General features: G+C 39.9%; 3 protein-coding genes and 1 pseudogene across 3 annotated transcripts in view; 1 reads left to right on the top strand and 3 right to left on the bottom strand.

Annotated features, from left to right (window-relative positions):
- The window catches only part of LOC144647243 (GATOR1 complex protein DEPDC5-like), a 33,965-nt gene extending 20,782 nt beyond the window's left edge, over nt 1–13,183 (top strand). Inside the window, exons 20-22 of the mRNA XM_078507014.1 lie at nt 768–936; nt 4,417–4,477; nt 11,555–13,183. Coding sequence (XP_078363140.1) covers nt 768–936; nt 4,417–4,477; nt 11,555–12,107 — 783 coding nt within the window. The 3' untranslated portion in view covers nt 12,108–13,183. The remainder of the gene's footprint in view (nt 1–767; nt 937–4,416; nt 4,478–11,554) is intronic.
- LOC144647269 (uncharacterized) overlaps nt 1–13,236 on the bottom strand; it is a 163,714-nt gene that overhangs the window by 54,629 nt on the left and 95,849 nt on the right. The window lies entirely within an intron of this gene.
- Nucleotides 5,090–10,353, bottom strand: LOC144647307 (BTB/POZ domain-containing protein 6-B-like). Its single transcript, XM_078507090.1, has 2 exons — nt 9,966–10,353; nt 5,090–7,422 (listed from the first exon to the last, which is right to left on the bottom strand). Exons 1-2 carry the CDS (start codon nt 10,039–10,041, stop codon nt 6,173–6,175), a joined length of 1,326 nt encoding a protein of 441 aa, XP_078363216.1. The 5' UTR covers nt 10,042–10,353; the 3' UTR covers nt 5,090–6,172.
- LOC144645915 (uncharacterized) lies at nt 8,384–9,982 on the bottom strand (annotated as a pseudogene).

The raw sequence follows: 13,236 nt of genomic DNA, 5'->3' as shown, positions 1-13,236 counted from the left end.
TTTCCAATATGTTAATGAGTATGACGTCTACCCAGGCTTTTAAGCATACTTGTTTTGCTTATATCATTATTTACTCGCCATTACCAGACACCAAATTTACAATAAAAATTGTGGAAATTGCGAGTATTATGATAATGCTTTTTAAATACTGCTTGTGTGAACCAGTCAAAATCTGTATATTGAATGAAGACTGGGTAGACGTCATACTCATTAACATATTGGAAAAATAAACCTTCATAACTTAAAAACGCAACATTGAGATGAAGAAATAGTTAACCATTCAACTCTCTAACTCATGTACAATCAATTTTGAAAGTATTGTTTCGGGGGTTAGGTGCACTTTAAGGGCGCTAGAGCCATTTTGTGTTTGGAATATGCCCACGTTTGCAGGGCGATAATGCTATAATGTACCGTGAAAGTTTTCGAGATCAAGGCTTACTTTATAGAAAAGGGGGCCTTCTGCAAACCATAAAACTGCTGGGGTAAATATAAAAGGAATAAGTAGCCTTTCTATTTTAGTCCGTTTAGCAACACATCTTCGCAAAAACGTAAATGTGGTGAGTGGTGCGTTTGTCGCCGGTTGCATGTTTTGAAAGAGTTTTCTTTGGTTCGTTGTCAGTGTTGTTTACGTTTTATATGATTGGTCAGGTCTTCTAGCTTTGGTTTAGTTTCACGACAGCCATAAGAAAACCTCCCAAAAGAGACTTCAGCAAACTTGTTAAAACAGCTCTTGCTGTCTTTAATAACTTTACATTTGACCTCCTCAGGTTCATTCGTGGTCGCGGAAAGCGCCGTCGTGTGGATTTCACCTGGTCCCCGTTCCAGTGAGTCCATTCCCAGATCCAGATGGTAGAAATGTGGACCCTTTCCGTTTGCCTGTCTTTATTCCGCTGAACTTGTCCAACTGTACTGCAGACGAAGGCAGCTTGTTTAAAGGTACGAGTATGAGTAACGTTCATAGCAAGGAATTGAATAGTCCAGTACCTGAACTCTCTCTTTCGCGCGCCTTTTGGGGCTGAACCCAGGCGCGCGAAGAGAGAGTCCAGGATAACTTGCATGTGTATGCCCCAGTTTTTCCCTCCAAAATTGGGGGGGGAAACCTTATTTGGCAGCCCTTTTGAAAACGCGCGCGCACAGATGACGAGTTCAACTACGCGACCGTGTACTAAAGCAGGAGATCACCGGCCGGAATAACTTTAAAAAGCCTAGCTTTGCAGTCAGTGTCTGCCAAAAGCTAACGGCCAAAACAAAAATCGCTATCCGTCAACTATTCCAAGTATTTTGTAGCAAAATTCAGACTTAAAATTTGTCCTCTCAGATACTATGGACTCATATCGGCCCTTAAACTGCTCTGGGACGCACACAAAAACAACCTTATTATGACAGACTCCGAATACGAAACCTTTTCGGAAACGTTAATAAAATCGCAACGAACAAGCCCACCAGTGTATCAGAAACTGATATCCAAAAAATCTACGCTTTCTTCCCAATCTCAACGGAAATGGTTTGAAGACTGTAATACAGAAGAAACAAAATGCATTAAATGGAGCGATGCCTATCAATTAGCCTTTAAATGCACCAAAAGCACAAAACTTATTGAGTTCCAATTCAAACTTTTACATAGGCGAATATCAACTAATGAATTCTTAACAAAAATTGGAGTACAAGATGACCCAAACTGCTCTTTCTGCAAAGAAGAACCAGAAAAATTAAAGCATCTCTTCTGGTCGTGCTCCAAGGTGACCTCCTTTTGGAACTCCTTAACCGAACGGCTAAAATTATCTAAAATATTTCCAGAACACTACACAGTAAACATCTCTGTCGCCTTAGGATTGATACCGGACTGCTCAAAAAATCATCGCCAAATTAATTTCTGCTTTCTACTGGCCAGACACTTTATTTGGATTTGTAAAAATAAAACAAGACCTCCTAAAATAGAAAGTTTTCTACTTTATCTTAAATCGATTTATGTCGTTGAACAAAGAACAGATGACACAACCAACAAAAAGTGGGATTTGCTGGAAAGCCTTTTAAAGAAGAAATAAAATAAATGAATAAAAACTTATCTCTTTATCTTCACCCTCCCTAGTCGAATATACGCAATATATTAGGCTCTAAGGTCCTCTGAACAGGTAATTCCTTCAACGCCCTTCAAGCCCCTCTCAATGACTGACAGAAACAGTTAAAATTTTTGAACAAAATGTCGGTAAGATAAAAATGGCGCAATTTGATTTAGTTTTTATAAGTTACCATTTTTATTTTCATTATCTTTAATAAGCCAAAAGTAGTTGTAGTTTTTTTGCAAATGTATTAAAAGAGATAAATTGTATTGCGCTGTTATAAGTATAAATATTAAATTTTAAGAAATTGATTATTGTATCGTAAGTAGTGTGTTGTAAACAATTTAATTGTCATGTAGGTAGTGTAAGCAGTGTATTGTACTGTAAGTAGAGTAAGCTTTGTATAGTAATGCGTAAAGCCTTGTATAGTAAGTAATTAGTAGCGAACATGTCAATTTGTAAGAACGTTCTGTGTGTGTTTTTGCAATAAAAAAAAAATAAAAAAAAAAAATAAAAAGTATTTTGTAGCTGTTTATTTAATTGGTTTTAGATGCAATTGAGCACAGTTTTTTCTTGCATTTATTCGCGCGCTCGGTCGCGTAGTTGAAGTTTATAGTATTTGAATTCCTCATTTCAGTCGGGGGAACAAGTGCCAGTTGATGGCGACATCACTTCTCCGAGAAGTGACTGGTGACTGAGTCCGCAGTTTTCGCCCCAGGAGTTGCTAAGCAACATGACGTATTTGTACGCGCGATTGCTTTCGGAGTACTCGTGAACGCTCAAGCTAGTTTTTGATTGGATGAAATACAGTCAACTCTCACTTAACGGACACCTCTATAAGACGGACACCTCCATAAGACGGACACCTGGTGAAGGTCCCTGTCGTTTTTCAGTCATTTTACTGTAACAAAACTCTCTGTAAGACGGACACCTCTGTAAGACGGAAAACGGACACATTGAAACCGCCAACGGACACGCACAAAAAGTTATTTTTTTAGTGAATAATACTTCAAAACTTGGTATCAACATATAGCATAGTAGGTCAGCGCCTTTAGAATACCAAGCTTACGAAAAACAATCCGCTATAACGTATTTCTTCTCTGCTTAACTATGTGACACCAAAGAGGTAGTTTTCTACTTACAGTATTACCGTTTGTTATGAACAAACAAGTCAAATTTTTTTATATTATTTTTGTTCCACTTTATAGGTTTTGCTAAAGTAAGCGACTCAAAACAGACGTGTATTCGTTGTGCATAGCCGTTTAGCTTTATCTTCTCAAAATTTCTGGTGTCACGTTACCTCGACTCTCTATAAGGCGGACACCTCTCTAAGACGGACAGTTGGGGCCGGTCCCGACGGTGTCCGTCTTAGAGAGAGTTGACTGTAATTCGGAAATGCTTCGAGTGCTTCATCGAAGATTTGCCAAAACTGGCCCCTATTCCTCCGACTGATTTGAGCGAGCCAGTTTTTAACCTAGCGCGCGCGTCCCAAGCAAGTGACGCCACACTCCTCGCTTCTGATTGGTTCGTTCTGAGCATGCGCATGCAACTTATCCTGGACTCTCTCTTCGCGCAAAAGTATAATAAAGTTCTCACTAAATGAGTTGAAAGTGCCTTTAAAATAGTTAAAAGTTCCAGACGTTTCGGGCTTAGCCTTCTCTTCGCGCGCCTGGGTTCAACCCCTATAAAGGGCGCGTGGAAGAGAGAGTTCAGGGTCTGGACTAAGAATTGAAAAACTCACAGAAGTTCTAGGAAACAACACAACATATGAACCCCTTGTTAGAGGGACTATTTTACGGATTTTAACAGACTTTTGAACAGCCCAAATGTATAGTTGTGTCGTAGGAAACCTAAAAATAATGGTCCATTAAAAGCGCGTTTGGCTGCGGATGGCTCGGATGGAAATGGATTGCAATTTGAAAACGTTAGCCAACGTTTTCAAGCTGTTTCCGAGCTCCTTCAAAAAAATCGATCTAAAATCGGTTGATTTCTATCCCCAAATAAAGTTATATCTTCAGTTAAATGTTCAAAGACAATGTTTTTCATGGGTAAATTTGCCTAGCACTTATTTCAGAACAGTTTAGACCAAAAAACGCGAAATCCCCGTGACATAGTCCCTTTAAGGAATCGTTGCAACCTTTGCATGAAAGAAGTTTTGTGGATTTTGCCTTCTCCTTAGACCTGAATGTTAAAATAATTAACTAGACTATATAAACCACTACCATATTGCATGTGATATGGTATTTATCCTCTGCAATTTAAGTTTCAGTTGAGGATGATCTTTACTTATTGGTGCAAGGATAAATAGCCACCGTACCCACTAATTTATTTTACTTTTACCTTTGTTCTTTGTTAGATTTTGATCCTTCTACCAGAAGTCTACGAATGTTTTTATTCTTAGAAGCCATTCTTCAAAGGTAAGCGATTCGTTTGCAGATCTTTTTGTAAGATTAGTCCATTCTCGACTTGTCTTTTTTTTTTGTCTCAAAACAAGTTCTGGTGTAAATACATGTAAGCAAAACTCAGTTTCATTTGAATTTTGTACCAGGCCTCACTTTGAAACGGAGGTACAAGTCAACTCAAAACGTTTAGCTCTTTTGAACTAGAACATATTTGGTGCTTGTGCTTTCCTTGGTTACTTCGCGTTAGCTTTGTTAGTCGATATACAGTAAAAACTCGCGTATAAGAACCTAGGTTTTTTCAAGTTAGCCTAAACAGGTTCTTATATAAATGGTATTTAGTGGAATTAAAGTAGAATTTTTAATGATCTGGTCTTAAATGTCCAATAACAGTATTCTTGGAGGCTTCGGTAAGCAAAATACTATATTATTTTAATCTGATTATGTTAAAATCAAACCTGTACTGTAACCTTCACTATAATTCCCCAATACATCTTTTGAGAAGATTTTTAATTCTATTAATTATTGAGAAGATTATTTTTTTCTTTTTTGAAAATAAGAACCTGTTTTAGAATTTTAGCCTAAACTGTTTCTTATGTGAAGGGTGCTTAAAAATGAAATTTTAGCCTAACGGGTTCTTAAATGTTAGGTTCTTATAAGCGGGTTTTTACTGTATTCTCGGCCTTCTAAGCTGTGTGCGTGTCAAGTTATAGTGCCTATCTAGGACTCATTTAACTCTGCTTGTCCGCACACAAGAACATGCGACCACGGACAAAGAGAGCGCTATATATAAACATCTGCGCTACTGTGATCAGATCAAACACATTCAAGGTTTATACAATCTACCGGACATTTTTATTAATAGCAACCCACCTTCTACTGCAATGAACAAAGAATTTCTCACCCAAATCGTGCGTGTTAACACAAAGATAATAGACTGCGATGACAACTGGAATCTATTACTATACAAAGAAGCCTACCATATCAAGCGTTCAGTGCCATCTTTGAACAATGGTTTAAAAGCTAGCAGAGAACTATGCTTATTCTCTTGACATTAACGTCTTTGTTTTGTATTTTCATGTGCATGTTTTAAATGCTAATGTACCATCTTTTAGTATTTAAATCCTAGCTACTTGTTTGTCACCTTAGTCTGAAGATGATATAGAATTATATCGAAATATAACAATTAATTATACCAACGTTTCCTTGCATTTGCTGTCCAAATCATTGACACAATGCATTTACTCGGTATTTCATTCATCCTTTAGGACTTATTTCATCTAACAATAAGAGCTCAGACGGCGACGTACAATCCTGGCCAAAAACGGTTGAGACACTGCTAATTTTCCCAAATTTTGGTACTACAACTCATTTTTGTTAATCCCCCTCTCCCCTATTTCAATGTTTTCAATGTTGTCGTTTTATGGAAACAAATCATGGTGAATTGCAAACCTCATAAAACAACATTGAGCTGGGGGAGAGGGAGGTTAACATGTTTTTAACAAGCTTGCCAGTCAAGACATTCGCGAAAAAACTGTGAAATGCGTTTGTCTCAACTGGTTTCGTCCAGAATTGTAGTCCAGGTCTTATCTGAGAGCAGATATATATGAAATCTTCCATTACGAAAAACGTGGTTAGCCATGATGACATTGACCTTTTATGAAAGGGAAACGGCGTTTCCGAATTTGATTATAAATTTAAAATTAAGCATGATTAGGCCGGTAAAACGGAAAACAGTATTTCAGGAAATTGTCCACCTAGATAGTCAGTTCCATTATAGCTGTTCGCGTTATTTGCGAATGAAAAGGTCACGCCAGAACAAACAGCGGTGCTGACACCGCCACCTCCACACCAAGAACTCATACCAGATATTAAAGCTTCGATTTGGTACTTCGTGTTCTTCTTTAGAATTAAAACTACAGAATCGAACAAAACTTCAAATCCATAAAAGCTACCTCTTTTGTATTGCAACAGCTTGGAAGGAAATGTTCCTGTTTTGGACACAAGAGCTGATTTATAGTTTTCTTTAATCGTGATGGTTACTAAGTAGTCGTTGTTTTCTCTTCCAAACAAACACACGCCATGCAACATAATATCTTTGTCAACTGTAAAATCAATGCCATCCGCATTCCCTCTATACCTCCATTTGTTTTCTTTCATTGATTGAAATCTACCACAGCGGTGAATGGTATCATTGCAGAAACCAGATTGTTCAGCCTCTAAATATTGGTCGATGACTTCTTTGGCTGTCAGAAGTTTACTTTCAACGACAATGTTGGCAAATTCAAGTTGTGCCATTACTGGAAAACGTATTCCTTTTATGATCGGTTCTCCGAGGATTCTTCTTTTGACTTCACCATCTGCTGTTAAACCTTGTCTCTCACATTCCTTTGTTGCCCATAGATTGACCGCTTTGAACAAATTCACCTCCTTTATGTTCAGCGTGTCTCTTTTAACTAGTGCTTCAAGTAAGGACCTCTCGATTGTCGCAAATGCATCCGATTTCACAGCTTCTTCTGTCTGTTTATCGATCACTTCCCAGCATCTATCCACCAGAGTTTTCTCGTCATACTTCTGAGCATAGGACAGGATACTGAAAACATTTAATTGATCTAAATGAACTTGCAGATATGTCGTGCATGTATCAGCCAGAGAAGGCACTATGTATTTCTTCGCCAAATACAACACTCCCATCACATTATTTCCGCTCAAGTTCACTTCATCGCTGTACATGTAACGAAACAACTCCAAAAGACTCTCGTACTCACAATCAGGCAGTTCAATAGAGTCTCTAGTCTCCGCCAGCTCACCGTAGAACATGGCTTCAAACACAGGACTGCTAATCGACAGCACGAACTTGTGAGCAGGAATCACTTGTTTACTTTCGCTTTCATTGATGGCCTTTGGTACAACAAATTTCACATCGCTGAAGAGATCGTTGTTGAACATATAGATCGTTTTCACTCACGTGACTAAAATCTTACACCGTGCACGCCGCCATTGGTGTCCAAATGTAAACAAAGCCAGTCCGTCCTTATAATAATCATGGTGTTGTGCATGATTGTTGGATGTGGAAGCAAAAGCGGCCGCGATAAAGGCGTACATTTCGCTCGTACCTTCTTAGTTACTAATCAAGTGAAGTCCGAGAAGCTGTCAAGAGGGCGAATCGCTGATTTCTCGATTAGTAGGGCAGATCTTACTATGAAATTTTAAACAACATCGCATATGCGGTAAACATTTTGTTTCGACAAGCGGCAAAACTGGGACAAAATAATGTTGACTGGGTGCCTACATTAAACCTTGACACGAAGAAAAGATAACAATCTATAACACTGCGCACGGGGCGAGGGTAATCGGAAGAGAGAAAACGCAAGAACAACAAGACGCGAGCGAGCGTGGCAAATCCGGCTAAAAAGTAAAACTAAATGAACCCGGTGGTCAATCTGTTTTGAAATGAGCAATCACAAAGTGCGTCTTCACAAAACGAGTTGTTATTCTCCGACACCAAAACACCTTTCATCGATCCAACTTCGCGCTCCTACCTCCTTTGAATTCTTCCTCCCCCTTTACTCCCATTCTTCCTCATCCACTCCACCTCCACCTTTACTACTCTCCCTCATTACCCTCCTCCTTACCCCTGTGGGGGACTAAACTTATGAACCCTTTCACTCCCCCCCTTCTCCATCCATCCCAATCCCCTTGTTTTTTCTTCTGTCGTTCCTGCTCCCCTGAAGCACTTCTTTCTTACTTTATTTAATGTCCTCTTATCTTCCTTTTATCTTAGTGGTGTTGTTTCCCTTCTCTCTTTTCTTCTCGTCCCCCCCCCCTTTGTACCGCTTCTCGGTCCCTTTTCTTGTCTTCACCTCGGCGCTAGGTATTCACTAGTATTACTTCCGGCTGCCTTTGTTTCTATCTGCTTCCTTTTCAACCCTTTGGTTCCCCTGTCTGGTGATTTTTATTCGTTGGTAGTGGTGATTTTTTTGCTCTTTTTTTGGCTCGGTGTGCTCCTCTCATTTTGTCCTCCATGTGCTGTCTTGCCCTCTCCTTCTGTCTTTTTTCTTCTTCGCCTGGTCCCCCACTCCTCATTTTCTCCTTGCTTTCCCCCCCCTCTCCGCTTACCGATTTGCTGTTGACTGTAGTAGTACTGGTGGTCTTTGCGCTTCCTTCTGGAAGGTTTGGACGTACTTCTCTTTTCAACACAGTAAGGGCATTTGCCCCCGCGCCCTCCCCACAACAATCCATGAACACAGAAAGTCAGGGGAAGCATGCAACATGGATGCTCTTCTTTGTCCATTTTTCTGTTGACATGTGTCTCTTTCATTATCTTTTCATATGCATTATTGCATCCTGTTCGTGTTTACAACTGGCGTTGCATCTGTGGTTAGTTTGTTCTTCCGGGTAACATTGATTGGATGAGATTTGAGGGCATGCGGGTTTGTTTGACATGCTGCCTTACTTTTTGAGCTCCATCCTACCAGCTCTTGTTTTCCCCTGCCTGACTGATAGTGTCTCTCTTGGCTCTCTCCTTGTATTCTCTTTACCTCCTTACAAACCTGTAACAGTTCAGGATAAGTTAGGTCGTTCTTTTGATTGAATGATCAGTAACAGTAGGTCGTGCGGCTAACTACTAGCTTCGGCATATTCAGGTATTAGCTAGTGCAATCGGTTTGATTTGACACTTGCTTAGAGCCGCATAACGTGTCCATTTCCGCCTTCGTGGGCTCCGGAATTTTCTTAACTGCAGCAGGTTGTGGGGATGCATCAGGAACTGGTTCGTCACAAGGTTAGCAATCTTACCATCCAATCGGCCTTCATTTTCTTTGCCGAAGTAAAGTTTATTCTCGGACCCTTGCATACTCCACGTGGTCCACGGTGGGAAGAAGCCACGAGTATTAACTTGCGTACACGAAAGTTTGCCATTATTTTCGTCCACGCTTCCAAGTGAGCACACTGGCTATGTGCGGCACGTCTGCTGCCCGCCTCCAGTGAGCGGATACAATTGTTCCTTCAGTTTCTGTATTCCAATTGGGATCAGGTCATCTCGCTGTGAATGTCTCACCTTCGCTAAAACCACAAACTTGTCTGCCATTATGTGGCCTTGAACGCTAGCAATGAACCCAGACACCATCTGATTATAAGCTTCAGCTTCTGAGCCTTAACTGCTGCTGTGTATAAGCTTTCTCCAAAACAAGGTAAAATAACAGATCTGTGGATTCCACTGGAGGCAAGCAGTCCGCTTCAAAATGTTTTCCTTCGATAAGCACGGGATCGATTCCATTACTGAGATTTTATCCAAATACGCTGCTTAACATGCGGTTCCAGCTTCTTAGCGTAGTCGGATAACGGAAAACTACTTAAATCAGGCTTTTTTGCCGACTTTTGATCACATTTTGAGGTATTCATGTCGAAAACAAGGCTTGGATTGTAGTTCTGAGTTGCATTTGCATTGATTACGCAATTGAAAGTGGTACACCAATATGGCCGACCGGAAGTAGTGTGACGTCACGTGAAAACGATCTATACTTGCTTCTTTCCTTGATAGTCGGTCTTGTTGTTTGCCAGTTTTTCTCGACGATAGACATTGCTCTTTGGGAAAGAACGGCGAGATTCGTATCTAGATGGCGTTGTTTAAGAAACTTTTGAAACTGAATAAGTTAAATTGAAATTTGCTGACAGTGGCACAGCGGTGGTTGGACAAATTTGCATCCAGTCACGCTTCACGCTAGCCTGATTACCACACCGCGTAGTCTCTTCACGCTAGCCTGATCACGCTAACCTGATTACCACACCGCGTAGTCTCTTCACGCTAGCCTGATCACGCTAACCTGATTACCACACCGCGTAGTCTCTTCACGCTAGCCTGATCACGCTAACCTGATTACCACACCGCGTAGTCTCTCGGACCATCGGAAAATCAGACAAACTTTGCGTTAGCTAGCACCCGAATCCCGATAAGATATTTCTGACAATGAGTTCCTATTGCTTATGGAAAAAATATTTCAAGTTATATTTATTTGTTTACACCCTTTTTCTGACGGAATGCAAAAACACTATTTTAAACTGCAAAATAAAAACTTACATGAAAACAAAATCAAGAATACTACCATATAATGTGTATTTATCTAATAATTTCAGGAAAAATCTTTGATTTCTTTTGACAGTCTGTCTGAAACGTTAATTTAATACACCTTATTTTGTATAACTGATTTTCCTTGCTTGTTAACTCAACATGTAAAGAAATTTCTCCTCTTGTTACTGTATACTGTAAACTTGATTGTATGGCATACAATCAAGTTTACAGTATACAGTAACAAGAGGAGAAATTTCTTTACATGTTGAGTTAACTTAGGCAATTTTTTTCAAAAATGAGCCTGCCTATTATATGTGTACCTTATCCTATAATGCTCACCAATCCTGAGGTGAATGATTGAAATTTAGCATGATTATGTTAAAACGGAAAACAGTATTTCAGGAAATTGTCCACCTTGAGGAAAAGTTCCATTACCAGTGTGTGAGAGTTATTTGTTAATGTGAATGCTACACCAGAACAAACAACAGTGGTAATACTGCTATATCCTCGCCAAGATGACAGACTAGATATTAAAGCTTCGATTTGGTATTTCGTGCTCTTCTTTAGTTTAACTGCAGAATCGAACAAAACTTCAAATCCGTAATAGTATCCACTTTTGTATTGCAACACCTTTGAAAGATATGTTCTTGTTTCTTACACTAGAACTGAATAATTGCCTTCCTTTGTCTTCAAAGTTACTGAGTAGTTGTTTTCACTTCCAAACAAACACAGTCCATGCAACATAATGTCTTTGCTTGTGCTTTCCTTGGTTACTTCGCGTTAGCTGTGTTAGTCAACTTATTCTCGGCCTTCTAAGCTGTATGCGCGTCAAGCACCTGTGTTGGCGTCCTAGCCACCCCTTTCTCCATCCCCCCTTCCGCTACTTTTAACTAAATCTTACTTGCGATTCACGTCTATATCCGTCAAAGATATACCGGGAGAAATGTTTCTTCCTTAAAGGACAATAAAAAGTGATAGTAACTTACCAAAGAATGCTAACCCTAGTTCTTTGTTTTCTTGTTAAGGTTTGGTTTCATCCGGGACTCGCCGTATGGCTCGATGCACGTGAGCTCGCCGATGGTGCAAGTGACGCCCGTGCAGTGTCGCGCGAATGACTACGTGCACACGAGCGGTGCCGCCTTTGTACGAATTTCAAACTTGGACGAAGAGGAGGATCCCTTCACGATTGGCCTTCCCAGGGCGGAAACGGATCAAGCGTCAAGAAATTCATGGGGCTTCCACTGGATGCATAACTACATGCTGACCAAACGCTGGCGGTCCGCGGCCACGGGCGACAGTGAAGCCGCTAATACACTAAGGGGTGAATTGGAAGACTTCTGTGCCGACAAGAAAGGTGCTCTAAAAACATTCTGGGAGTCTTGTAAGGAAGCTGTAAAGAAAGCGGTACAGAAAAGAATGGAGGAAGAGAACAAAGCCAACGGGGAGAAGAACGACGAGGAAGGGTCTGAGCTAAACAAGGATGGTGGTAGTTGCGATTCGCTGGATGTGGAGGGTGCAGAGAGTTCAACTGTCCCAACTAACAAGCCTGTCATGAACGCAGACTCGCAGAATCTGTGATTAAGCAGAAGCAGTTATTTTGAAGCTTTCTACAAACAATAGGCTTAATACAGAATGAGAATTAGTTAGCTGTGAAATTGTTCGCCCTGTACTCGAAAAGGTTGGGGCCTATTACTCGACATCCAGAAACATGAAGTTCTCTTAAGGAGTGTTGTACGCAAGATCTTGCAAAAGGCCAATTCTCAACTAACAGATATGTCACATCGCTATCTGTTGCAACCTGTGGACGCCTTAGATACACACAGCAAAGGACTGCATTTTGACCTGAAAGCAAATTAATGAAAACAGTACAACAAACATATCGAGAGCTTTGGCTGATCTTAGATCAATATCAAAACTCTCCGAACTGTTTTTTATACATTTTTCTTTTATATGGGGAGCGTGAGAATTTGGTTTTAGTCAAGAAATCATTTTACCTGAAATAACCTGACGCCTCGTTTTCATGACCTGCCCCGGCACTTGAATTTCTGCCGACAAAAAAGACACTAGGGCCTAGTACCCAGGCGTTCCCTTCCGTTCATTCGATTTGGCGCGAAGTTTCATGACGTCACCGAATGATACAGCGGGAATTCACAAGCCGTTCCCAAACACGATGTATTTTGTGTTCGACCACAAGAGGAAGAGAACGCCTAAGGACCAGACTGATAATAAGGTATAGAAGGAATAAGTTAGAAAATTTGGAAATTCATTTCCCTGTAGTTTAAAAAGAATATTTATAATAACATGTTGATATGCCAAGATAAATAATAGAGACGTGCTTGCTCAAAAATAAATGCTTTTACGGAACTTGAAAAGTTAATTCAGCAAAATTGATTCTGTACGTCAAAAATCGTTTTCTGGACAAGGCACGCAACTATTTTAAAATCTTAGGGGAAAATGGCCTGAAATATCCACACAAAACATCAAATGAACAAAAGTTAAAAAAGGAGGAATTCAATAATATTTGAGTAGAGATTAAGATAACTATTTACAGGTTGTGAACAGAAAACAAAATTGTATGTACAAGAGAGAATGGCAAGTGTGAAGAAATAGGTATGTTCTAAGAATCTCAAAAATAAAATGTGAATAAATAAAATTAGCAATATGTTTTCAATGTTTAAAATTATTTATAGGCAATCGATATATGAAT

Source organism: Oculina patagonica, chromosome 3 (assembly GCF_052425735.1).
Source record: "Oculina patagonica isolate OP01 chromosome 3, crgOcupat, whole genome shotgun sequence".
Classification (NCBI taxonomy): domain Eukaryota; kingdom Metazoa; phylum Cnidaria; class Anthozoa; order Scleractinia; family Oculinidae; genus Oculina; species Oculina patagonica.
Note: the sequence above shows the minus strand (reverse complement) of the source record. Positions and strands in the feature narration are given on the sequence as shown.

Coding starts and splice junctions, on each gene's coding strand:
- LOC144647307 (XM_078507090.1), bottom strand. CDS start 10,041: ATGTCTATCGTCGAGAAAAACTGGCAAACAACAAGACCGACTATCAAG. Junction 7,423..9,965: donor CAAGTATAGATCGTTTTCAC/GTGACGTCACAC, acceptor TAGTCACGTGAG/TGAAAACGATCTATATGTTC.